Consider the following 27,705-nt stretch of genomic DNA (forward strand, 5'->3'; position numbering starts at 1 on the left):
GTTGGTTAGGTAGCGCGGCAACATGGCTTCAGTTGGTTAGGTAGCGGGGCAACACTTCAGTTAGGTAGGGGGGCAACATGGCTTCAGTTGGTTAGGTAGCGCGGCAACATGGCTTCAGTTGGTTAGGTAGCGCGGCAACATCCATTCAGTTGGTTAGGTAGGGGGGCAACACTTCAGTTAGGTAGGGGGGCAACATGGCTTCAGTTGGTTAGGTAGCGCGGCAACATGGCTTCAGTTGGTTAGGTAGCGCGGCAACATGGCTTCAGTTGGTTAGGTAGCGCGGCAACATCCCTTCAGTTGGTTAGGTAGCGAGGCAACATCGCTTCAGTTGGTTAGGTAGCGCGGCAACATCGCTTCAGTTGGTTAGGTAGCGGGGCAACATCGCTTCAGTTGGTTAGGTAGCGCGGCAACATGGCTTCAGTTGGTTAGGTAGCGCGGCAACATGGCTTCAGTTGGTTAGGTAGCGCGGCAACATGGCTTCAGTTGGTTAGGTAGCGGGGCAACATGGCTTCAGTTGGTTAGGTAGCGCAGCAACATGGCTTCAGTTGGTTAGGTAGCGCGGCAACATGGCTTCAGTTGGTTAGGTAGCGGGGCAACATGGCTTCAGTTGGTTAGGTAGTGCAGCAACATGGCTTCAGTTGGTTAGGTAGCGCAGCAACATGGCTTCAGTTGGTTAGGTAGCGGGGCAACATGGCTTCAGTTGGTTAGGTAGCGCAGCAACATGGCTTCAGTTGGTTAGGTAGCGAGGCAACATGGCTTCAGTTGGTTAGGTAGCGAGGCAACATCGCTTCAGTTGGTTAGGTAGCGAGGCAACATCGCTTCAGTTGGTTAGGTAGCGGGGCAACATCGCTTCAGTTGGTTAGGTAGCGGGGCAACATCGCTTCAGTTGGTTAGGTAGGGGGGCAACATCGCTTCAGTTGGTTAGGTAGCGGGGCAACATGGCTTCAGTTGGTTAGGTAGCGCAGCAACATGGCTTCAGTTGGTTAGGTAGGGGGGCAACATGGCTTCAGTTGGTTAGGTAGCGCGGCAACATGGCTTCAGTTGGTTAGGTAGCGGGGCAACATGGCTTCAGTTGGTTAGGTAGCGCAGCAACATGGCTTCAGTTGGTTAGGTAGCGCGGCAACATGGCTTCAGTTGGTTAGGTAGCGCAGCAACATGGCTTCAGTTGGTTAGGTAGCGCAGCAACATGGCTTCAGTTGGTTAGGTAGCGGGGCAACATGGCTTCAGTTGGTTAGGTAGCGCGGCAACATGGCTTCAGTTCGTTAGGTAGAGGGGCAACATGGCTTCAGTTCGTTAGGTAGCGCGGCAACATGGCTTCAGTTGGTTAGGTAGCGGGGCAACATGGCTTCAGTTGGTTAGGTAGCGCAGCAACATGGCTTCAGTTGGTTAGGTAGCGCGGCAACATCGCTTCAGTTGGTTAGGTAGGGGGGCAACATGGCTTCAGTTGGTTAGGTAGCGCGGCAACATGGCTTCAGTTGGTTAGGTAGCGAGGCAACATGGCTTCAGTTAGGTAGGGGGGCAACACTTCAGTTAGGTAGGGGGGCAACATGGCTTCAGTTGGTTAGGTAGCGCGGCAACATGGCTTCAGTTGGTTAGGTAGCGGGGCAACACTTCAGTTAGGTAGGGGGGCAACATGGCTTCAGTTGGTTAGGTAGCGCGGCAACATGGCTTCAGTTGGTTAGGTAGCGCGGCAACATGGCTTCAGTTGGTTAGGTAGCGCGGCAACATCGCTTCAGTTGGTTAGGTAGCGGGGCAACATCGCTTCAGTTGGTTAGGTAGGGGGGGCAACATCACTTCAGTTGGTTAGGTAGGGGGGGCAACATCACTTCAGTTGGTTAGGTAGGGGGGGCAACATCACTTCAGTTGGTTAGGTAGGGGGGGCAACATGGCTTCAGTTGGTTAGGTAGGGGAGCAACATGGCTTCAGTTGGTTAGGTAGCGCGGCAACATGGCTTCAGTTGGTTAGGTAGGGGGGGCAACATCACTTCAGTTGGTTAGGTAGGGGGGGCAACATCACTTCAGTTGGTTAGGTAGGGGAGCAACATGGCTTCAGTTGGTTAGGTAGCGCGGCAACATGGCTTCAGTTGGTTAGGTAGCGCGGCAACATGGCTTCAGTTGGTTAGGTAGGGGGGCAACATGGCTTCAGTTGGTTAGGTAGCGAGGCAACATCGCTTCAGTTGGTTAGGTAACGCGGCAACATGGCTTCAGTTGGTTAGGTAACGCGGCAACATGGCTTCAGTTGGTTAGGTAGCGAGGCAACATCGCTTCAGTTGGTTAGGTAGCGAGGCAACATCGCTTCAGTTGGTTAGGTAGCGCGGCAACATCGCTTCAGTTGGTTAGGTAGCGGGGCAACATCGCTTCAGTTGGTTAGGTAGCGGGGCAACATCGCTTCAGTTGGTTAGGTAGGGGGGCAACATGGCTTCAGTTGGTTAGGTAGCGCGGCAACATGGCTTCAGTTGGTTAGGTAGCGCGGCAACATGGCTTCAGTTGGTTAGGTAGCGCGGCAACATGGCTTCAGTTGGTTAGGTAGCGCACCAACATGGCTTCAGTTGGTTAGGTAGCGCAGCAACATGGCTTCAGTTGGTTAGGTAGCGAGGCAACATGGCTTCAGTTGGTTAGGTAGCGCAGCAACATGGCTTCAGTTGGTTAGGTAGCGCGGCAACATGGCTTCAGTTGGTTAGGTAGCGCGGCAACATCGCTTCAGTTGGTTAGGTAGCGCGGCAACATCGCTTCAGTTGGTTAGGTAGCGAGGCAACATAGCTTCAGTTGGTTAGGTAGCGCGGCAACATCGCTTCAGTTGGTTAGGTAGGGGGGGGCAACATCGCTTCAGTTGGTTAGGTAGGGGGGGCAACATGGCTTCAGTTGGTTAGGTAGCGCGGCAACATCGCTTCAGTTGGTTAGGTAGCGAGGCAACATCGCTTCAGTTGGTTAGGTAGCGCGGCAACATCGCTTCAGTTGGTTAGGTAGGGGGGGGCAACATCGCTTCAGTTGGTTAGGTAGCGAGGCAACATGGCTTCAGTTGGTTAGGTAGCGCGGCAACATGGCTTCAGTTGGTTAGGTAGCGCGGCAACATCGCTTCAGTTGGTTAGGTAGGGGGGGGCAACATGGCTTCAGTTGGTTAGGTAGCGCAGCAACATGGCTTCAGTTGGTTAGGTAGCGAGGCAACATGGCTTCAGTTGGTTAGGTAGCGAGGCAACATCGCTTCAGTTGGTTAGGTAGCGAGGCAACATCGCTTCAGTTGGTTAGGTAGCGGGGCAACATCGCTTCAGTTGGTTAGGTAGCGAGGCAACATCGCTTCAGTTGGTTAGGTAGCGGGGCAACATCGCTTCAGTTGGTTAGGTAGCGGGGCAACATCGCTTCAGTTGGTTAGGTAGGGGGGCAACATCGCTTCAGTTGGTTAGGTAGCGGGGCAACATGGCTTCAGTTGGTTAGGTAGGGGAGCAACATGGCTTCAGTTGGTTAGGTAGCGCGGCAACATGGCTTCAGTTGGTTAGGTAGCGCGGCAACATGGCTTCAGTTGGTTAGGTAGGGGGGCAACATGGCTTCAGTTGGTTAGGTAGCGAGGCAACATCGCTTCAGTTGGTTAGGTAACGCGGCAACATGGCTTCAGTTGGTTAGGTAACGCGGCAACATGGCTTCAGTTGGTTAGGTAGCGAGGCAACATCGCTTCAGTTGGTTAGGTAGCGAGGCAACATCGCTTCAGTTGGTTAGGTAGCGCGGCAACATCGCTTCAGTTGGTTAGGTAGCGGGGCAACATCGCTTCAGTTGGTTAGGTAGCGGGGCAACATCGCTTCAGTTGGTTAGGTAGGGGGGCAACATGGCTTCAGTTGGTTAGGTAGCGCGGCAACATGGCTTCAGCTGGTTAGGTAGCGCGGCAACATGGCTTCAGTTGGTTAGGTAGCGCACCAACATGGCTTCAGTTGGTTAGGTAGCGCGGCAACATGGCTTCAGTTGGTTAGGTAGCGCAGCAACATGGCTTCAGTTGGTTAGGTAGCGAGGCAACATGGCTTCAGTTGGTTAGGTAGCGCAGCAACATGGCTTCAGTTGGTTAGGTAGCGCGGCAACATGGCTTCAGTTGGTTAGGTAGCGCGGCAACATCGCTTCAGTTGGTTAGGTAGCGCGGCAACATCGCTTCAGTTGGTTAGGTAGCGAGGCAACATAGCTTCAGTTGGTTAGGTAGCGCGGCAACATCGCTTCAGTTGGTTAGGTAGGGGGGGGCAACATCGCTTCAGTTGGTTAGGTAGGGGGGGCAACATGGCTTCAGTTGGTTAGGTAGCGCGGCAACATCGCTTCAGTTGGTTAGGTAGCGAGGCAACATCGCTTCAGTTGGTTAGGTAGCGCGGCAACATCGCTTCAGTTGGTTAGGTAGGGGGGGGCAACATCGCTTCAGTTGGTTAGGTAGCGAGGCAACATGGCTTCAGTTGGTTAGGTAGCGCGGCAACATGGCTTCAGTTGGTTAGGTAGCGCGGCAACATCGCTTCAGTTGGTTAGGTAGGGGGGGGGCAACATGGCTTCAGTTGGTTAGGTAGCGCAGCAACATGGCTTCAGTTGGTTAGGTAGCGAGGCAACATGGCTTCAGTTGGTTAGGTAGCGAGGCAACATCGCTTCAGTTGGTTAGGTAGCGAGGCAACATCGCTTCAGTTGGTTAGGTAGCGGGGCAACATCGCTTCAGTTGGTTAGGTAGCGAGGCAACATCGCTTCAGTTGGTTAGGTAGCGGGGCAACATCGCTTCAGTTGGTTAGGTAGCGGGGCAACATCGCTTCAGTTGGTTAGGTAGGGGGGCAACATCGCTTCAGTTGGTTAGGTAGCGGGGCAACATGGCTTCAGTTGGTTAGGTAGCGCAGCAACATGGCTTCAGTTGGTTAGGTAGGGGGGCAACATGGCTTCAGTTGGTTAGGTAGCGCGGCAACATGGCTTCAGTTGGTTAGGTAGCGGGGCAACATGGCTTCAGTTGGTTAGGTAGCGCAGCAACATGGCTTCAGTTGGTTAGGTAGCGCGGCAACATGGCTTCAGTTGGTTAGGTAGCGCAGCAACATGGCTTCAGTTGGTTAGGTAGCGCAGCAACATGGCTTCAGTTGGTTAGGTAGCGGGGCAACATGGCTTCAGTTGGTTAGGTAGCGCGGCAACATGGCTTCAGTTCGTTAGGTAGAGGGGCAACATGGCTTCAGTTCGTTAGGTAGCGCGGCAACATGGCTTCAGTTGGTTAGGTAGCGGGGCAACATGGCTTCAGTTGGTTAGGTAGCGCAGCAACATGGCTTCAGTTGGTTAGGTAGCGCGGCAACATCGCTTCAGTTGGTTAGGTAGGGGGGCAACATGGCTTCAGTTGGTTAGGTAGCGCGGCAACATGGCTTCAGTTGGTTAGGTAGCGAGGCAACATGGCTTCAGTTAGGTAGGGGGGCAACACTTCAGTTAGGTAGGGGGGCAACATGGCTTCAGTTGGTTAGGTAGCGCGGCAACATGGCTTCAGTTGGTTAGGTAGCGGGGCAACACTTCAGTTAGGTAGGGGGGCAACATGGCTTCAGTTGGTTAGGTAGCGCGGCAACATGGCTTCAGTTGGTTAGGTAGCGCGGCAACATGGCTTCAGTTGGTTAGGTAGCGCGGCAACATCGCTTCAGTTGGTTAGGTAGCGGGGCAACATCGCTTCAGTTGGTTAGGTAGGGGGGGCAACATCACTTCAGTTGGTTAGGTAGGGGGGGCAACATCACTTCAGTTGGTTAGGTAGGGGGGGCAACATCACTTCAGTTGGTTAGGTAGGGGGGGCAACATGGCTTCAGTTGGTTAGGTAGGGGAGCAACATGGCTTCAGTTGGTTAGGTAGCGCGGCAACATGGCTTCAGTTGGTTAGGTAGGGGGGGCAACATCACTTCAGTTGGTTAGGTAGGGGGGGCAACATCACTTCAGTTGGTTAGGTAGGGGAGCAACATGGCTTCAGTTGGTTAGGTAGCGCGGCAACATGGCTTCAGTTGGTTAGGTAGCGCGGCAACATGGCTTCAGTTGGTTAGGTAGGGGGGCAACATGGCTTCAGTTGGTTAGGTAGCGAGGCAACATCGCTTCAGTTGGTTAGGTAACGCGGCAACATGGCTTCAGTTGGTTAGGTAACGCGGCAACATGGCTTCAGTTGGTTAGGTAGCGAGGCAACATCGCTTCAGTTGGTTAGGTAGCGCGGCAACATCGCTTCAGTTGGTTAGGTAGCGGGGCAACATCGCTTCAGTTGGTTAGGTAGCGGGGCAACATCGCTTCAGTTGGTTAGGTAGGGGGGCAACATGGCTTCAGTTGGTTAGGTAGCGCGGCAACATGGCTTCAGTTGGTTAGGTAGCGCGGCAACATGGCTTCAGTTGGTTAGGTAGCGCACCAACATGGCTTCAGTTGGTTAGGTAGCGCGGCAACATGGCTTCAGTTGGTTAGGTAGCGCAGCAACATGGCTTCAGTTGGTTAGGTAGCGAGGCAACATGGCTTCAGTTGGTTAGGTAGCGCAGCAACATGGCTTCAGTTGGTTAGGTAGCGCGGCAACATGGCTTCAGTTGGTTAGGTAGCGCGGCAACATCGCTTCAGTTGGTTAGGTAGCGCGGCAACATCGCTTCAGTTGGTTAGGTAGCGAGGCAACATAGCTTCAGTTGGTTAGGTAGCGCGGCAACATCGCTTCAGTTGGTTAGGTAGGGGGGGGCAACATCGCTTCAGTTGGTTAGGTAGGGGGGGCAACATGGCTTCAGTTGGTTAGGTAGCGCGGCAACATCGCTTCAGTTGGTTTGGTAGCGCGGCAACATCGCTTCAGTTGGTTAGGTAGCGCGGCAACATCGCTTCAGTTGGTTAGGTAGGGGGGGGCAACATCGCTTCAGTTGGTTAGGTAGCGAGGCAACATGGCTTCAGTTGGTTAGGTAGCGCGGCAACATGGCTTCAGTTGGTTAGGTAGCGCGGCAACATCGCTTCAGTTGGTTAGGTAGGGGGGGGCAACATCGCTTCAGTTGGTTAGGTAGCGAGGCAACATCGCTTCAGTTGGTTAGGTAGGGGGGCAACATCGCTTCAGTTGGTTAGGTAGGGGGGCAACATGGCTTCAGTTGGTTAGGTAGGGGGGGCAACATGGCTTCAGTTGGTTAGGTAGCGCGGCAACATCGCTTCAGTTGGTTAGGTAACGCGGCAACATCGCTTCAGTTGGTTAGGTAGCGCGGCAACATCGCTTCAGTTGGTTAGGTAGCGCGGCAACATCGCTTCAGTTGGTTAGGTAGGGGGGCAACATGGCTTCAGTTGGTTAGGTAGGGGGGGCAACATGGCTTCAGTTGGTTAGGTAGCGGGGCAACATCGCTTCAGTTGGTTAGGTAGGGGGGGCAACATGGCTTCAGTTGGTTAGGTAGCGCGGCAACATCGCTTCAGTTGGTTAGGTAGCGAGGCAACATCGCTTCAGTTGGTTAGGTAGCGCGGCAACATCGCTTCAGTTGGTTAGGTAGGGGGGGGCAACATCGCTTCAGTTGGTTAGGTAGCGAGGCAACATGGCTTCAGTTGGTTAGGTAGCGCGGCAACATGGCTTCAGTTGGTTAGGTAGCGCGGCAACATCGCTTCAGTTGGTTAGGTAGGGGGGGGCAACATGGCTTCAGTTGGTTAGGTAGCGCAGCAACATGGCTTCAGTTGGTTAGGTAGCGAGGCAACATGGCTTCAGTTGGTTAGGTAGCGAGGCAACATCGCTTCAGTTGGTTAGGTAGCGAGGCAACATCGCTTCAGTTGGTTAGGTAGCGCGGCAACATGGCTTCAGTTGGTTAGGTAGGGGGGGCAACATCACTTCAGTTGGTTAGGTAGGGGGGGCAACATCACTTCAGTTGGTTAGGTAGGGGAGCAACATGGCTTCAGTTGGTTAGGTAGCGCGGCAACATGGCTTCAGTTGGTTAGGTAGCGCGGCAACATGGCTTCAGTTGGTTAGGTAGGGGGGCAACATGGCTTCAGTTGGTTAGGTAGCGAGGCAACATCGCTTCAGTTGGTTAGGTAACGCGGCAACATGGCTTCAGTTGGTTAGGTAACGCGGCAACATGGCTTCAGTTGGTTAGGTAGCGAGGCAACATCGCTTCAGTTGGTTAGGTAGCGCGGCAACATCGCTTCAGTTGGTTAGGTAGCGGGGCAACATCGCTTCAGTTGGTTAGGTAGCGGGGCAACATCGCTTCAGTTGGTTAGGTAGGGGGGCAACATGGCTTCAGTTGGTTAGGTAGCGCGGCAACATGGCTTCAGTTGGTTAGGTAGCGCGGCAACATGGCTTCAGTTGGTTAGGTAGCGCACCAACATGGCTTCAGTTGGTTAGGTAGCGCGGCAACATGGCTTCAGTTGGTTAGGTAGCGCAGCAACATGGCTTCAGTTGGTTAGGTAGCGAGGCAACATGGCTTCAGTTGGTTAGGTAGCGCAGCAACATGGCTTCAGTTGGTTAGGTAGCGCGGCAACATGGCTTCAGTTGGTTAGGTAGCGCGGCAACATCGCTTCAGTTGGTTAGGTAGCGCGGCAACATCGCTTCAGTTGGTTAGGTAGCGAGGCAACATAGCTTCAGTTGGTTAGGTAGCGCGGCAACATCGCTTCAGTTGGTTAGGTAGGGGGGGGCAACATCGCTTCAGTTGGTTAGGTAGGGGGGGCAACATGGCTTCAGTTGGTTAGGTAGCGCGGCAACATCGCTTCAGTTGGTTTGGTAGCGCGGCAACATCGCTTCAGTTGGTTAGGTAGCGCGGCAACATCGCTTCAGTTGGTTAGGTAGGGGGGGGCAACATCGCTTCAGTTGGTTAGGTAGCGAGGCAACATGGCTTCAGTTGGTTAGGTAGCGCGGCAACATGGCTTCAGTTGGTTAGGTAGCGCGGCAACATCGCTTCAGTTGGTTAGGTAGGGGGGGGCAACATCGCTTCAGTTGGTTAGGTAGCGAGGCAACATCGCTTCAGTTGGTTAGGTAGGGGGGCAACATCGCTTCAGTTGGTTAGGTAGGGGGGCAACATGGCTTCAGTTGGTTAGGTAGGGGGGGCAACATGGCTTCAGTTGGTTAGGTAGCGCGGCAACATCGCTTCAGTTGGTTAGGTAACGCGGCAACATCGCTTCAGTTGGTTAGGTAGCGCGGCAACATCGCTTCAGTTGGTTAGGTAGCGCGGCAACATCGCTTCAGTTGGTTAGGTAGGGGGGCAACATGGCTTCAGTTGGTTAGGTAGGGGGGGCAACATGGCTTCAGTTGGTTAGGTAGCGGGGCAACATGGCTTCAGTTGGTTAGGTAGCGCGGCAACATGGCTTCAGTTGGTTAGGTAGCGGGGCAACATGGCTTCAGTTGGTTAGGTAGCGCGGCAACATGGCTTCAGTTGGTTAGGTAGGGGGGCAACATAGCTTCAGTTGGTTAGGTAGCGGGGCAACATGGCTTCAGTTGGTTAGGTAGGGGGGGCAACATGGCTTCAGTTGGTTAGGTAGGGGGGCAACATAGCTTCAGTTGGTTAGGTAGGGGGGGCAACATGGCTTCAGTTGGTTAGGTAGGGGGGCAACATAGCTTCAGTTGGTTAGGTAGGGGGGGGCAACATGGCTTCAGTTGGTTAGGTAGCGCGGCAACATAGCTTCAGTTGGTTAGGTAGCGGGGCAACATAGCTTCAGTTGGTTAGGTAGCGCGGCAACATAGCTTCAGTTGGTTAGGTAGCGCGGCAACATAGCTTCAGTTGGTTAGGTAGCGGGGCAACATAGCTTCAGTTGGTTAGGTAGCGCGGCAACATAGCTTCAGTTGGTTAGGTAGCGCGGCAACATAGCTTCAGTTGGTTAGGTAGCGGGGCAACATAGCTTCAGTTGGTTAGGTAGCGGGGCAACATGGCTTCAGTTGGTTAGGTAGCTAACATCTGTCTGTTTCAGCTTGATTCTTTACATAGATTTGATGCAACGGAAGCACTGCCAGATGGAATGATGGATAACAAGTTTGTCTAACTAGTACGAGTCTGGCAACTTTTTCTCTCTCCCTAGTCTCACACACTACTGGCCCCTGTCCTGCTGTAGACAACATCTCTCCCTAGTCTCACACACTACTGGCCCCTGTCCATCCCTGTCCTGCTGTAGACACCATCTCTCCCTAGTCTCACACACTACTGGCCCCTGTCCATCCCCGCCCTGCTGTAGACATCTCCCTAATCTCTCACACCACCAGTCCATCCCCGCCCTGCTGTAGACAACATCTCTCCCTAGTCTCTCACACCACCAGCCCATCCCCACCCTGCTGTAGACAACATCTCTCCCTAGTCTCACACACTACTGGCCCCTGTCCTGCTGTAGACAACATCTCTCCCTAGTCTCACATACCACTGGCCCCTGTCCATCCCTGTCCTGCTGTAGACACCATCTCTCCCACAGCCTGTGCAGTAAACATTTGTCTGGGGTATTGTGTGTAAAATAAAAACAGTGGATGTTTCCAGTATCCAGATTTCCCATATATTTTTTAAATTAATTAATTCAAATAGTGAAATAATTTCAAATGCCCATCCCTGTGTTTTTCTCATTCTTTCAGGTGTTTATGTTGCACTAACCGTGTGTGTGTGTGTGTGTTGCAGGTCTAGATGCAGAGCTGTACTACGTGAGGGATGACGTGGTAAACCACTATGCTCTCTCCTTCATCCTGCCTGTACCCAGCGAGACCAACAGCCTGCACTTCACCTGGCGCTCCAAGGATAAGGTACACGCTCGGGCTCTCTCACTCTGTCGGCCTCTCACTCTGTCGGCCTCTCACTCTGTCGGCCTCTCACTCTGTCGGCCTCTCACTCTGTCGGCCTCTCACTCTGTCGGCCTCTCACTCTGTCGGCCTCTCACTCTGTCGGCCTCTCACTCTGTCGGCCTCTCACTCTGTCGGCCTCTCACTCTGTCGGCCTCTCACTCTGTCGGCCTCTCACTCTGTCGGCCTCTCACTCTGTCGGCCTCTCACTCTGTCGGCCTCTCACTCTGTCGGCCTCTCACTCTGTCGGCCTCTCACTCTGTCGGCCTCTCACTCTGTCGGCCTCTCACTCTGTCGGCCTCTCACTCTGTCGGCCTCTCACTCTGTCGGCCTCTCACTCTGTCGGCCTCTCACTCTGTCGGCCTCTCACTCTGTCGGCCTCTCACTCTGTCGGCCTCTCACTCTGTCGGCCTCTCACTCTGTCGGCCTCTCACTCTGTCGGCCTCTCACTCTGTCGGCCTCTCACTCTGTCGGCCTCTCACTCTGTCGGCCTCTCACTCTGTCGGCCTCTCACTCTGTCGGCCTCTCACTCGGTCGGCCTCTCACTCGGTCGGCCTCTCACTCGGTCGGCCTCTCACTCACTCATCCTTCTTTCCGCCCCTCTCCTACAGGTTGATTACAGGATGGGTTTCCATGTAGACAAACCTGCAGCTATGAACCAACCACAGAGCAACATCTCTGCCCAGGGGGAGGTGCCTCGCACAGCCTCAGGTCTGTCAACCAATCATCACTTCCCATCCTCCACTGGTATTATGAACATTATAATTATCTTTTGTATTTTAAAAGTATGTATTAATATTCAGAGCCACAAAAAATGTATTTGAGTTCTTCTGGAATGTGTGTGTTGCTAAATCAGTCAATCAATCAAATTATATTATAAAGCCTGCAGTAGGGTCCCTAATAAAGCCTGCAGTAGGGTCCCTAATAAAGCCTGCAGTAGGGTCCCTAATAAAGCCTGCAGTAGGGTCCCTAATAAAGCCTGCAGTAGGGTCCCTAATAAAGCCTGCAGTAGGGTCCCTAATAAAGCCTGCAGTAGGGTCCCTAATAAAGCCTGCAGAAGGTACCCTAATAAAGCCTGCAGTAGGGTCCCTAATACAGCCTGCAGTAGGGTCCCTAATAAAGCCTGCAGTAGGAACACAGGGGAACCCAGTGTAATCTCTCTTTGTCTGTCGCTGTGTTGGCTCTCTCTCTGTCAATCTGTGTTTCTCTCTCTCTCTGTGTGTAGTGTTCAGAGTGGACCTGTTCTGCTCAGGGAAGGTAGATGGAGAGGCGGTCCTGACGGTACAGCTCAACCTCACCAGCCACTCGAACAACTTCACAGTCCTCAACTTCAAGAGGAGGAAAATGTGCTACAAACGTAAGACTCCTTCCTCTTCCTGTCAGTCAGGGCCGGAACAGTATAACCGTGTCATCGACGATTATGGGTGAAGACCGTGAATAAAATAAGTTGTAATTGTTCAAATTAATTAATTCTATTGTGTTTTTTAGGTGAATATATATATACACAATAGCAGTAGTGTAAATGAATGATTATTATAAACAATTGTTTTTCTACCTTAAACCATCAAACTGTCTCCATCTCCCCCCCCCCCCCCCCCCCCTCCAACGTGTGCTCCCTCCCCCCCCTCCAACGTGTGCTCCCTCTGATTCTGTAACACCGTTTGTGTCTGTGGCGATGCTGGAACACTGTTTGTCTGTGGCGATGCTGGAACACTGTTTGTCTGTGGCGATGCTGGAACACTGTTTGTCTGTGGCGATGCTGGAACACTGTTTGTCTGTGGCGATGCTGGAACACTGTTTGTCTGTGGCGATGCTGGAACACTGTTTGTCTGTGGCGATGCTGGAACACTGTTTGTCTGTGGCGGTGCTGGAACACTGTTTGTCTGTGGCGGTGCTGGAACACTGTTTGTCTGTGGCGATGCTGGAACACTGTTTGTCTGTGGCGATGCTGGAACACTGTTTGTCTGTGGCGATGCTGGAACACTGTTTGTCTGTGGCGATGCTGGAACACTGTTTGTCTGTGGCGATGCTGGAACACTGTTTGTCTGTGGCGATGCTGGAACACTGTTAGTCTGTGGCGATGCTGGAACACCGTCTAGCATCCCGTGCTAGTTGATGATAATCCTAGTCATAGTAGCAGCCCGTGCTAGTTGATGATAATCCTAGTCATAGTAGCAGCCCGTGCTAGTTGATGATAATCCTAGTCATAGTAGCAGCCCGTGCTAGTTGATGATAATCCTAGTCATATTAGCATCCCGTGCTAGTTGATGATAATCCTAGTCATATTAGCATCCCGTGCTAGTTGATGATAATCCTAGTCATAGTAGCAGCCCGTGCTAGTTGATGATAATCCTAGTCATAGTAGCAGCCCGTGCTAGTTGATGATAATCCTAGTCATAGTAGCAGCCCGTGCTAGTTGATGATAATCCTAGTCATAGTAGCAGCCCGTGCTAGTTGATGATAATCCTAGTCATAGTAGCATCCCGTGCTAGTTGATGATAATCCTAGTCATATTAGCATCCCGTGCTAGTTGATGATAATCCTAGTCATAGTAGCAGCCCGTGCTAGTTGATGATAATCCTAGTCATAGTAGCAGCCCGTGCTAGTTGATGATAATCCTAGTCATAGTAGCATCCCGTGCTAGTTGATGATAATCCTAGTCATATTAGCATCCCGTGCTAGTTGATGATAATCCTAGTCATAGTAGCAGCCCGTGCTAGTTGATGATAATCCTAGTCATAGTAGCAGCCCGTGCTAGTTGATGATAATCCTAGTCATAGTAGCAGCCCGTGCTAGTTGATGATAATCCTAGTCATAGTAGCAGCCCGTGCTGCAATTATGTTGGCACAGCTGAAAACTGTTGTGTTGATTAAAGAAGCAATACTGGCCTTTAGACTAGCCTTTAGACTAGTTGAGTATCTGGAGCATCAGCATTTGTGGGTTCGATTACAGGCTCAAAATAGCCAGAAACAAAGACCTTTCTTCTGAAACTCATCAGTCTATTCTTGTTCTGAGAAATGAAGGCTATTCCATGCGAGAAATTGTCAAGAAACTGAAGATCTCGTACAACGCTGTGTACTACTCCCTTCACAGAACAGCGCAAACGCAAATCATGTTCAATCAGTTGAATTTACCGAAGGTGGACTCCAATCAAGTTGTAGAAACATCTGAGGGATGATAGATGGAGCAGGGTGCACCTGAGCTCAATTTCGAGTCTCATAGCAAAGGGTCTGAATACTTATGTAAATAAGGTATTTCTGATTTTATATTTAATACATTTGCTAAAACGTCTAAACCTGTTTTCACTTTGTCATTATGGAGTATTGTGTGTAGATTTCTGAGTATTTTTTTTATTTATTTAATCCGTTTTTTGAATAAGGCTTTAATGTAACAAAATGTGGATAAAGTCCAGGGGTTTCAGTACTTTCAGAAAGCGTTATGTTGATGTAAAGGTGTTTGTCTTAAGTTCTGCTGCTGCTTTTTTCAACCACACTAGATAATTACACACACACACACACACACACACACACACACACACACACACACACACACACACACACACACACACCCTGCTTGTCATATGCTTTGCTGAGAGGAAACGGACAATAAATCTAATAACTCTATGCCCACTACGGCTTATTTTAAACACGAGTCAAATCAGCCATCTGAGGAGGGTAGTGGTTTTGTGCCTCTCTCTGCCTCATATTCCGTGTTGTAAAAATGGTGTCTGTCCAGGACTGTTAAGCAGCTGGCTATTTCTAAGTTGTATCACATCTTGGTAAATGCTTAGTTTGTGAAATCTGTGTGGCTCCAGCCTTGTATACATCGGTCTACCAATCCCCTTAATGTCCCGCTACTGATCTTCATTTTGCTTCCTGCTCTAAACCGTTCTTCCTCCTCTGTGTGTCTCTAACAGGAATTGATTCTGATCCGAAGATTACACCGGTCTCTAACAACAAGACCATTCAGAGGCCGGAGAGTAAGTAGGCCAATCCATATAGTCCTACATCCTAAACCAGCTCCATATAGCCATACATCCTATATCCTGTCCCCTAAACCAGCTCCATATAGCCATACATCCTATATCCTGTCCCCTAAACCAGCTCCGTATAGCCATACATCCTATATCCTGTCCCCTAAACCAGCTCCGTATAGCCATACATCCTATATCCTGTCCCCTAAACCAGCTCCGTATAGCCATACATCCTATATCCTGTCCCCTAAACCAGCTCCGTATAGCCATACATCCTATATCCTGTCCCCTAAACCAGCTCCGTATAGCCATACATCCTATATCCTGTCCCCTAAACCAGCTCCGTATAGCCATACATCCTATATCCTGTCCCCTAAACCAGCTCCATATAGCCATACATCCTATATCCTGTCCCCTAAACCAGCTCCATATAGCCATACATCCTATATCCTGTCCCCTAAACCAGCTCCATATAGCCATACATCCTATATCCTGTCCCCTAAACCAGCTCCGTATAGCCATACATCCTATATCCTGTCCCCTAAACCAGCTCCGTATAGCCATACATCCTATATCCTGTCCCCTAAACCAGCTCCGTATAGCCATACATCCTATATCCTGTCCCCTAAACCAGCTCCGTATAGCCATACATACTATATCCTGTCCCCTAAACCAGCTCCGTATAGCCATACATCCTACATCCTGTCCCCTAAACCAGCTCCGTATAGCCATACATCCTATATCCTGTCCCCTAAACCAGCTCCGTATAGCCATACATCCTATATCCTGTCCCCTAAACCAGCTCCGTATAGCCATACATCCTACATCCTGTCCCCTAAACCAGCTCCGTATAGCCATACATCCTATATCCTGTCCCCTAAACCAGCTCCGTATAGCCATACATCCTATATCCTGTCCCCTAAACCAGCTCCGTATAGCCATACATCCTACATCCTGTCCCCTAAACCAGCTCCGTATAGCCATACATCCTATATCCTGTCCCCTAAACCAGCTCCGTATAGCCATACATCCTATATCCTGTCCCCTAAACCAGCTCCGTATAGCCATACATCCTACATCCTGTCCCCTAAACCAGCTCCGTATAGCCATACATCCTATATCCTGTCCCCTAAACCAGCTCCGTATAGCCATACATCCTATATCCTGTCCCCTAAACCAGCTCCGTATAGCCATACATCCTATATCCTGTCCCCTAAACCAGCTCCGTATAGCCATACATCCTATATCCTGTCCCCTAAACCAGCTCCGTATAGCCATACATCCTATATCCTGTCCCCTAAACCAGCTCCGTATAGCCATACATCCTATATCCTGTCCCCTAAACCAGCTCCGTATAGCCATACATCCTATATCCTGTCCCCTAAACCAGCTCCGTATAGCCATACATCCTATATCCTGTCCCCTAAACCAGCTCCGTATAGCCATACATCCTATATCCTGTCCCCTAAACCAGCTCCGTATAGCCATACATCCTATATCCTGTCCCCTAAACCAGCTCCGTATAGCCATACATCCTATATCCTGTCCCCTAAACCAGCTCCGTATAGCCATACATCTTATATCCTGTCCCCTAAACCAGCTCCGTATAGCCATACATCCTATATCCTGTCCCCTAAACCAGCTCCGTATAGCCATACATCCTATATCCTGTCCCCTAAACCAGCTCCGTATAGCCATACATCCTATATCCTGTCCCCTAAACCAGCTCCGTATAGCCATACATCCTACATCCTGTCCCCTAAACCAGCTCCGTATAGCCATACATCCTATATCCTGTCCCCTAAACCAGCTCCGTATAGCCATACATCCTATATCCTGTCCCCTAAACCAGCTCCGTATAGCCATACATCCTATATCCTGTCCCCTAAACCAGCTCCGTATAGCCATACATCCTATATCCTGTCCCCTAAACCAGCTCCATATAGCCATACATCCTATATCCTGTCCCCTAAACCAGCTCCGTATAGACATACATCCTATATCCTGTCCCCTAAACCAGCTCCGTATAGCCATACATCCTATATCCTGTCCCCTAAACCAGCTCCGTATAGCCATACATCCTATATCCTGTCCCCTAAACCAGCTCCATATAGCCATACATCCTATATCCTGTCCCCTAAACCAGCTCCGTATAGCCATACATCCTATATCCTGTCCCCTAAACTAGACTAGAATGTTACAGCGGATAGGCTCAGACTAAGTGTCAGTATACAACCACAGAGCTTAATGGAACACAATGAGTTGTAGGATCTCCATGTACACAGCTCAATAAGGCTCTCCGCCACCTCCATGTATTCAGCCATGCAGTTCAATAAGGCTTTCCATGTATTCAGCCATGCAGTTCAATAAGGCTCTCCTCCACCTCCATGTATTCAACCATGTAGCTCAATAAGGCTCTCCTCCATGTATTCAGCCATGCAGTTCAATAAGGCTCTCATCCACCTCCATGTATTCAGCCATGCAGTTCAATAAGGCTCTCCTCCACCTCCATGTATTCAGCCATGCAGTTCAATAAGGCTCTCCTCCACCTCCATGTATTTAGCCATGCAGTTCAATAAGGCTCTCCATGTATTCAACCATGCAGTTCAATAAGGCTCTCCATGTATACAGCCATGCAGTTCAATAAGGCTCTCCATGTATATAGCCATGCAGTTCAATAAGCCCCCTCGTTCACATCTCCAATCATCTCTGTTATAGCCTCTGCCTCAGCAAGGCAGTGCAGCAAGGCAGTATAATACTAGACCTAGAGGGAGATGGGTTTTATCCTTTGAAACTCTCTGATTCCCCCCCTCTCAACCCCCCTCCACCTCTCCAGTCACCTCCCCCTCTCTCCAGTCACCTCTCCCTCTCTCCAGTCACCTCTCCATGGGGTTTATTCAGGACTATTATAGTGAACCGTGTGCTGTTGCTGCCTCAGTGACCAGCAGCCATTAGCTGTCCTGGTACTAAGTACTTGGTACTTGCCTTCTTCTGCTTGGGTGGGCCTGGACCTGAGGCATCTCAGAAAAGCTTTTAAAAGGCACAGGGATGAGAGGAGAGCTTTCAGACAGAGAGATGAGCTTCGACTGAGAGAGGGGGACTGAGACCAGCTTGGGTCAGAAGCATTGCTATTTAGGACTCCATTAGACTTGGACAGTATCCAGATTGTCATACCTTCATACAGACCTTGTGCCATACCGGGATATTTGATAATACCGACACTGAACACAAGAGGCCGCTATTTTCAAACCCCAACTGTGCCTATTGTAATCTGAATGTTAGCAATGCTAACAAGTAAATGTAAAATCCCATAGAGAATGCTAACGAGTGCAGTGTGATTTTTGTTGTTTTTGTCTCTGATCTGAAGTATTTGCAGGACAGATATCCCAACTCAAATGCTACTCCAAGTTTGCTACACATATCAAATATTATACAGCAAGGCTCTTGATCCAGGAAGGGATTCTCTGCTGTTACCAAGCCAACCGGGGCGGTAGGGTAGCCTAGTGGTTAGAGCGTTGGACTAGTAACCGGAAGGTTGCAAGTTCAAACCCCCGAACTGACAAGGTACAAATCTGTCGTTCTGCCCCTGAACAGGCAGTTAACCCACTGTTCCTAGGCCGCCATTGAAAATTGTTGTTTGTTCTTAACTGACTTGCCTAGTTAAATAAAGGTTTAAAAAAAAAAAAAAAAATACTTGATTTTGGAAGAACCTTAGCTATATCGCTAACTAGCTACCAAATTAGCAAACCAAATGCACAACTGCAGAGCGTTTTTGTGGACAGTTAACTTAATAGTTATAAGATATCTAGCTGGTAAACATTTTAGTTGTGAATTCAGTACTGTAACTAGATCACCTGGCGTGTGCTGCACAACAGTCAGTGACTCACAAGGCTCCGGTCTCTCGTCGTTGCGTGCTTGTAAACAAACATCACGTGACTGGGGAGTACTGGTAAGCTTCATCATGAAACACTGTGGCAGGTGAGATGAAGAACGCCATCTTTATCTTCTAACGTATTGCACAAGTTGACTGCAGGTATGTGGACACCTGCTCGTTGAACATCTCATCCCAAAATCAGGGGCATTAATATGGAGTTGGTCCCCCCTCCCCCCTTTGCTGCTATAACAGCCTCCACTTTTCTGGGAAGGCTTTCCACTAGATGTTGGAACATTGCTGCGGAGACTTGCTTCCATTCAGCCACAAAAGCATTAGTGAGGTCGGGCTCTGATGTTGGGTGATTAGGCCTGGCTTGCAGTCGACGTGCATGGGACATTGTCATGTTGAAACAGGAAAGGGCCTTCCCCAAACTGTTGTCACAAGGTTGGATGCACGGAATTGTCTAGAATCTCATTGTTTACTGTAGCATTAAGATTTCCCTTCACTGAAAAACAGCCCCATACCATTAATCCTGCTCCACCAAACTTTACAGTTGGGACTATGCATTCGGGCAGGTAGCGTTCTCCTGTCATCTGCCAAAGCCACATTCATCTGTTCAGACTGCCAGATTGTGTAATGTGATTTACCTATACTAATGTTGGGGTGTTTTGTGCTGTCTCTCTCTCTCTCTAACCTCTGACCTCTATACCTCTCCCTCCTCCAGATGGAGTGTCCATTCCTACCACCTCTACCAGGGTGTTCTATATCAGTGTTGGGGTGTGCTGTGCTCTCTCTCTCTCTCTCTAACCTCTGACCTCTATACCTCTCCCTCCTCCAGATGGAGTGTCCATTCCTACCACCTCGACCAGGGTGTTCTATATCAGTGTTGGGGTGTGCTGTGCTCTCTCTCTCTCTCTCTCTCTAACCTCTGACCTCTATCCCTCTCTCTCCTCCAGATGGAGTGTCCATTCCTACCACCTCTACCAGGGTGTTCTATATCAGTGTTGGGGTGTGCTGTGCTCTCTCTCTCTCTCTCTCTCTCTAACCTCTGACCTCTATCCCTCTCTCTCCTCCAGATGGAGTGTCCATTCCTACCACCTCTACCAGGGTGTTCTATATCAGTGTTGGGGTGTGCTGTGCTCTCTCTCTCTCTCTCTCTCTCTCTAACCTCTGACCTCTATACCTCTCCCTCCTCCAGATGGAGTGTCCATTCCTACCACCTCGACCAGGGTGTTCTATATCAGTGTTGGGGTGTGCTGTGCTCTCTCTCTCTCTCTCTCTCTCTCTAACCTCTGACCTCTATACCTCCTCCAGATGGAGTGTCCATTCCTACCACCTCTACCAGGGTGTTCTATATCAGTGTTGGGGTGTGCTGTGCTCTCTCTCTCTCTCTCTCTCTAACCTCTGACCTCTATCCCTCTCTCTCCTCCAGATGGAGTGTCCATTCCTACCACCTCTACCAGGGTGTTCTATATCAGTGTTGGGGTGTGCTGTGCTCTCTCTCTCTCTCTCTCTCTAACCTCTGACCTCTATCCCTCTCTCTCCTCCAGATGGAGTGTCCATTCCTACCACCTCTACCAGGGTGTTCTATATCAGTGTTGGGGTGTGCTGTGCTCTCTCTCTCTCTCTCTCTCTAACCTCTGACCTCTATACCTCCTCCAGATGGAGTGTCCATTCCTACCACCTCTACCAGGGTGTTCTATATCAGTGTTGGGGTGTGCTGTGCTCTCTCTCTCTCTCTCTAACCTCTGACCTCTATCCCTCTCTCTCCTCCAGATGGAGTGTCCATTCCTACCACCTCTACCAGGGTGTTCTATATCAGTGTTGGGGTGTGCTGTGCTGTCATCTTCCTGGTGGCCATTGTCTTGGCTGTTATGCATCTACACAGCATGAAGAGAATAGAACTGGACAACAGGTCAGTCAGTACCTGGGGGGCGTCTAAGGAGGATCAGTGATGTTGTATTGTGTGCTGTTGACAGTGTGCTGTCCCTTTAGACTGGGTACCTCCTATTCATCCGGTGTTCCCCTAACCTTCTCACTTCAACTGATCTCCATTCACAGTGCCCTCTGTAATTATTGGGGATTTTTGAAAATGTTTTATTTTGGCTTTATATTTAAAACTTTTGGATTTTATATATTTATTTATTTATTTATTTATTTATTTATTTTTTTTTGTGAATTTGTCCTACAATTTTAGGGGAGCAAAAGTATTGGGACAAATTCACATATGTGTATTAAAGTAGTACAAAGTGAAGTATTTTTTTCCCATACACTTCAAAATTAATGTGGACACTACCCTGATTTGTTACCCTGATTATTGAGAAAGTTAGAGGCACAAATATCCCCCCCCCCCCCCCCCCAAAATGTTAACCTCTCATTATGATAATGGTGAAAGGTTAGCATTTCTTGTGGGTTATTATATTTGCGTATCTGTAACTTTCTGACTCATTATTCACGATTCCTTCATTATCCATAATCATGGTAGCTTCCAGATTAATGTAGAAGAGTCATTATTTACAATAAAAGTGACTCCAGAATGACACTAGATTTATTTACCATTCATTTCTGTTGGGCACAAAATAATCTGAAGCGTAATCAAAACATACCAGCAAATGTGTCGAGTCACAAGGTACCAAATACTTCACCTTTTACTACACAAAATTTGGTGACTATTGTACAAAAAGTGCTGTAATTTCTAAACCGTTCACCTGATATGAATGAAAATACCCTCGAATTAAAGCTGACAATGCACTGTCCCGGTAATTACTGGGGGGGGGGGGCACTGTCCCGGTAATTACTGGGGGGGGGGGGGGGCACTGTCCCGGTAATTACTGGGGGGGGGGGCACTGTCCCGGTAATTACTGGGGGGGGGGGGGGGGGGGTGCACTGTCCCGGTAATTACTGGGGGGGGGGCACTGTCCCGGTAATTACTGGGGGGGGCACTGTCCCGGTAATTACTGGGGGGGGGGGGGGGGGGGGGGCGCACTGTCCCGGTAATTACTGGGGGGGGCCGCACTGTCCCGGTAAATACTGGGGGGCACTGTCCCGGTAATTACTGGGGGGGGGGGGGGGGGGGGCACTGTCCCGGTAATTACTGGGGGGGGGGGCGGGCACTGTCACGGTAATTACTGGGGGGGGGGGGCACTGTCACGGTAATTACTGGGGGGGGGGGGGGGGGGGGGCACTGTCCCGGTAATTACTGGGGGGAGGCACTGTCCCTTTAATTACTGGGGGGGGATGCACTGACAGTCTCTCTCTCTCTCTCTCTCTCTCTCTCTCTCTCTCTCTCTCTCTCTCTCTCTCTGTGTCTCCAGAACAAATTCTCACATGCTCTCACAGCCAACCAGGAATCTATCTAATGCAATATTTGAGATAAATTGAGTTGCTTTAATGCTGTTTATCAGGGTTGGTTTGATTGAATCAGTCTGCTGTTGGTGAGATGTGAACGGACAGACCCTCCTTTTATTGTAAATAGGAAGATCCTGAAGAGGATTTCTTTGTGATGGGTTGTACAGCAAGGATGGGTTCACCATCTGTTAAGTCTGTCTGGTTTGAGGCCTAGCAGGACAGAACAGGCTCCTTCAGGACGATGTCATAGGGTACCTGGCCAGGTGGCCAATGGGAGCGACCGAAAATGACTTGATAATGATGTTAGAGAATTGTGTTGTGAAGTTGGCGTCTTCCTCGTACCTCCTTCCTCACATTCATCATGAGTTCATGTTCTCATCCCTCTCCCCTCCTCTGTGTTCCAGTGTTTCAGACAGTGGCAGTTCCCAGGGCCTGTCCCAGCCGTCTACCCAGACCACCCAGTACCTGAGAGCTGACACACCCAACAACGCCAGTGCTGTCACCAGTAAGAGACACACACACACACACACACACACACACACACAGAAACAGTAAGACACTTCCTAGACCCCCCATCTAAATAACCTATCCAAGAACATCTTATCGTATTCAACTTGCAAGGTGCTGTAACTAACCGGTTCTGACAATGTCCTGATCCAGCCAGTAGTTTAGAGTGAGTCCCCAGCGTCTGTTTGCTGTGTGACGTTTCTTAAAGTCCTCTCTCTTTTCACTCTTACCCCCATTACCAAAGTAATGCACGTTATTTTCTTATGCTGACGGTCACAAACTCTCTCTTTACGTTTAACGATAGGATCTGTGTCATTTGTTGGATACACACCCACCTTCTGATGCCAGCACCATGATGAGATTAGAACCATGGAGTTAGAATACTAGAATGGAACCTTCTTATTGGTGGTCCAAAAGTCAGCCATGTTGGTCAGGGAGTTGGTCAACCATGGTTTGCCAGTGCTGTGATAAGATATTGTGTAAAACAGTGAATTTGAAGACTGTATTTGTACGTTTGTTAGCTAGTTAGCCAGCCAGTTTTAGAGGAATTATTTAATATAAAAATAAAAAAAATCAAATTAACTGCCAATATGCCAACATTGCATTCATCAATGCAGTCAGTCTCCAGCCAGACATTGGCTGACATCAGTTGATGATAGGACTTTTACAAGTCGTAAAAGCAACACGTACTGATATTGTATCATATAACAGCACTCGTTTGTTTTTTACATTTATGGTCTGTTTACAAATATTATAGAGGCTATTTATACAGAACATTTGTATAAAATCCATAGGAACTGTATTTATAATTATAAGACACTATTTTAGGTTACAATTCATGATATGTCACAGGATTATGCCTCTACTGCCATTCATTCCAATTAGACTGGTTTGGATTTCTCCCTGACCAATATGGCTACCATTTTCTTGCCTGGCGACCGATCCACATCGCTCTGGTCAACTGACGTTTATTCTCCACAATGAGTCTAGGATGAGCTTCCCTCCATTACGCTTTCTAGAAAGACTCCTCCTAGAGCTGGCCGCCCGAGCAAACTGAGCAATCGGGAAGAAGGGCCTTGGTCAGGAAGGTGACCAAGAAACCTGATGGTCACTCTGACAGAGCTTCAGATTTCCTCTGTTTAGATCAAATCAAATGTTATTTGTCACATGCGCTGAACATAACCTTACCGTGAAATGCTTACTTACAAGTAGAGGTCGACCGACTATGATTTTTCAACACCGATACCGATTATTGGAGGACCAAAAAAGCCGATGCCGATTAATCTGGCAATTAAAAAAAAAAAAAAAAAATTGTTGTTGTAATTACAACAATACTGAATGAACACTTATTTTAACTTAATATAATACATCAATAAAATAAATTTAGCCTCAAATAAATAATGAAACATGTTCAATTTGGTTTAAATAATGCAATGGAGAAGAAAGTAAAAGTGCAATATGTGCCATGTAAGAAAGCTAACGTTTAAGTTTCTTGCTCAGAACATGAGAACATATGAAAGCTGGTGGTTCCTTTTAACATGAGTCTTCAATATTCCCAGTTAAGAAGTTTTAGGTTGTAGTTGTTATAGGAATTATAGGACTATTTCCCTCTATACGATTTGTATTTCATTAACCTTTGACTATTGGATGTTCTTATAGGCACTTTAGTATTGCCAGTGTAACAGTATAGCTTCCGTCCCTCTCCTCGCTCCTCCCTGGGCTCGAACCAGGAACACAACGACAACAGCCTCCATCGAAGCAGCGTTACCTATGCAGAGCAAGGGGAACAACTACTAGAAGGCTCAGAGCGAGTGATGTTTGAAACGCTATTAGCGCTCGCTAACTAGCTAGCCATTTCACTTCGGTTACACTGTCTTGCCTAGTTAAATAAAGGTATAAATAAAAAAATATATATATTTTTTTGAAATCTGCAAATCGGTGTCCAAAAATACCGATTTCCGATTGTTATGAGAACTTGAAATCGGCCCTAATTAATCGGCCATTCCGATTAATCGTTCGACCTCTACTTACAAGCCTTTAACCAACAATGCACTTCAAGAAATAGAGTTAAGAAAATATTTACCAAATAAAGTTTAAAAAATCTAATAAATTAACAAGTTATTTACATAACAAAATAACGAGGCTATATACAGTGGTACTGGTGCAGGGGTACAGTCAATGTGCAGGGGTACAGGTTAGTCGAGGTAATTGTTACATGGAGGTTGGGGTAAAGTGACTGTGCATAGACCGTAAACAGCGAGTAGCAGCAGTGTACAAAACAAAGGGGAGGGGTGTCAATGCAAATACTCTGGGTGGCCATTTGATTATTTGTTCAGCAGTCTTATGGCTTGGGGGTAGAAGCTGTTAAGGAGATGGGAGAACCTTCCAGAAGGACAACCATCTCTGTAGCACTCCACCAATCAGGCCTTTATGGTAGAGTGGGTAGAAGGAAAGCCACTACTCAGTAAAAGACACATGATAGCCCACTTGGAGTTTGCCAAAAGGCACCTTAAGGACTCTCAGACCATGAGAAAACAAGATTATCTTGTCTGATGAAAGCAAGATTGAACTCTTTGGCCTGAATGCCAAAAGTCAGGTTTGGAGGAAACCTGTCAACATTCTTACGGTGAAGCATGGTGGTGGCAGCCTCATGCTATGGGGATGTTTTTCAGAGGCAGAAACTAGTTGACTCGTCAGGATCGAGGGAAAGATGAACAGAGCAAAGTACAGAGATCCTTGATGAAAACCTGCTCAGCTCAGGACCTCAGACTGGGGCGAAGGTTCACCTTCCAACAGGACAATGACCCTAAACACACAGCCAAGACAACGCAGGAGTGGCTTCGGGACAAGTCTCAATGTCCTTGAGTGGCCCAACCGGAGCCCGGACTTGAACCCAATCAGACATTTCTGGAAAGACCAAAAAATAGCTGTGCAGCGACGCTCCCCATCCAACCTGACAGAGCTTGAGAGGATCTGCAGAGAAGAATGGGAGAAACTCCCCAAATACAGGTGTGCCAAGCTTGTAGCGTCATACCCAAGAAGACTTGAGGCTGTAATCGCTTCCAAAGGTGCTTCAGCAAAGTATTGAGTAAAGGGTCTGAATACTTATGTAAATATGAGATTTCAGTTTTTATTTGTAATAAGTTGGCTAACATTTTTAAAAACCTGTGTTTGCTTTGTCATTATGGTGTATTGTGTGGAGATTGAGAATGTATATATTTTTAATCCATTTTAGAATAAGGCTGTATCAGCATTGTTTTTGTCTTATTCCATTCATGCCACCAAACATTTCCATTCATTGTGATGACTGTTTAAAAGCCAATTTTATGCTTGATCTGAAAGCTCCTTATGGAGTAGCCTCCGGAGGCATGCAGAGGTCAGATTGAGTTGGTACCGCATTGCCGTGCACCTCCCAAATGTTGTAACTGTGTGGATTGCTCCGTATATATAGCTCTTCATTGACATGATTTGGTTGACGGTAGGTTGGGGCGGGATGTCCTGTATAAATACAAATGGCCAATACGGAAGTCTGATTCATCATGCATTTTACTCAGTGGTGTGTACATTAATCTGTGTAAGAGGGTGTACACTGTGGCCATCTAGTGGCTGTGTCCTCCTACTGCAGGGTGTCGGGGTTGTGTCCTCCTACTGCAGGGTGTTGGTGCTGTGTCCTCCTCCTACTGCAGGGTGTTGGGGCTGTGTCCTCCTACTGCAGGGTGATGGGGCTGTGTCCCCCTCCTACTGCAGGGTGATGGGGCTGTGTCCCCCTCCTACTGCAGGGTGATGGGGCTGTGTCCCCCTCCTACTGCAGGGTGATGGGGCTGTGTCCCCCTCCTACTGCAGGGTGATGGGGCTGTGTCCCCCTCCTACTGCAGGGTGATGGGGCTGTGTCCCCCTCCTACTGCAGGGTGATGGGGCTGTGTCCCCCTCCTACTGCAGGGTGACGGGGCTGTGTCCACCTCCTACTGCAGGGTGACGGGGCTGTGTCCCCCTCCTACTGCAGGGTGACGGGGCATTGTCCCCCTCCTACTGCAGGGTGACGGGGCATTGTCCCCCTCCTACTGCAGGGTGACGGGGCATTGTCCCCTTCCTACTGCAGGGTGACGGGGCTGTGTCCTCCTCCTACTGCAGGGTGACGGGGCTGTGTCCTCCTCCTACTGCAGGGTGACGGGGCTGTGTCCTCCTCCTACTGCAGGGTGTCGGGGCTGTGTCCTCCTCCTACTGCAGGGTGTCGGGGCTGTGTCCTCCTCCTACTGCAGGGTGTCGGGGCTGTGTCCTCCTCCTACTGCAGGGTGTCGGGGCTGTGTCCTCCTCCTACTGCAGGGTGTCGGGGCTGTGTCCTCCTCCTACTGCAGGGTGATGGGGCTGTCTCCTCCTCCTACTGCAGGGTGATGGGGCTGTGTCCCCCTCCTACTGCAGGGTGATGGGGCTGTGTCCTCCTCCTACTGCAGGGTGATGGGGCTGTGTCCCCTCCTACTGCAGGGTGATGGGGCTGTGTCCCCTCCTACTGCAGGGTGATGGGTTTGTGTCCCCCTCCTACTGCAGGGTGATGGGGCTGTGTCCTCCTCCTACTGCAGGGTGATGGGGCTGTGTCCCCCTCCTACTGCAGGGTGATGGGGCTGTGTCCCCCTCCTACTGCAGGGTGATGGGGCTGTGTCCTCCTCCTACTGCCTTATATAAAGAATATGTACATAAAGATATATGAATTAGTGATGGTACAGAACGGCATAGGCAAGATGCAGTAGATGGTATCAGTACAGTATATACATATGAGATGAGTAATGTAGGGTATGTAAACAAAGTGGAATAGTTTAAAGTCGCTAGTGATACATTTTTTACATCAATTTCCATCATTAAAGTGAGCTGGAGTTGAGTCAGTATGTTGGCAGCAGCCACAATGTTAGTGGTGGCTGTTTAACAGTCTGATGGCCTTGAGATAGAAGCTGTTTTTCAGTCTCTCAGTCCCTGCTTTGATGCACCTGTACTGACCTCGCCTTCTGGATGATAGTGGGGTGAACAGGCAGTGGCTCGGGTGGTTGATGTCCTTGATGATCTTTATGGCCTTCCTGTGACATCGGGTGGTGTAGGTGTCCTGGAGGGCAGGTAGTTTGCCCCCGGTGATGCGTTGTGCAGACCTCACTACCCTCTGGAGAGCCTTGCGGTTGTGGGCGGAGCAGTTGCCGTACCAGGCGGCGATTCTGCCCGACAGGAGTGTTTTTGGTGACCAGCCAAATTTCTTTAGCCTCCTGAGGTTGAAGAGGCGCTGCTGTGCCTTCTTCACGATGCTGTCTGTGTGGGTGGACCAATTCAGTTTGTCCGTG

General features: G+C 49.4%; 1 protein-coding gene across 3 annotated transcripts in view; it reads left to right on the forward strand.

The window, feature by feature from the left end:
• Positions 1 to 27,705, forward strand: part of ryk (receptor like tyrosine kinase) — a 144,903-nt gene that overhangs the window by 37,355 nt on the left and 79,843 nt on the right. For 2 of the 3 annotated variants that reach the window (XM_036978933.1, XM_036978931.1), the window contains exons 2-7: positions 10,525 to 10,646; positions 11,294 to 11,429; positions 11,908 to 12,039; positions 14,599 to 14,661; positions 20,306 to 20,444; positions 22,282 to 22,382. In XM_036978933.1, the coding sequence (XP_036834828.1) occupies positions 10,525 to 10,646; positions 11,294 to 11,429; positions 11,908 to 12,039; positions 14,599 to 14,661; positions 20,306 to 20,444; positions 22,282 to 22,382 (693 nt within the window). The remainder of the gene's footprint in view (positions 1 to 10,524; positions 10,647 to 11,293; positions 11,430 to 11,907; positions 12,040 to 14,598; positions 14,662 to 20,305; positions 20,445 to 22,281; positions 22,383 to 27,705) is intronic. The other variant, XM_036978932.1, reaches the window with a different exon arrangement.

This window comes from Oncorhynchus mykiss, chromosome 5 (assembly GCF_013265735.2).
Source record: "Oncorhynchus mykiss isolate Arlee chromosome 5, USDA_OmykA_1.1, whole genome shotgun sequence".
In the NCBI taxonomy this organism is placed as follows: Eukaryota; Metazoa; Chordata; class Actinopteri; order Salmoniformes; family Salmonidae; genus Oncorhynchus; species Oncorhynchus mykiss.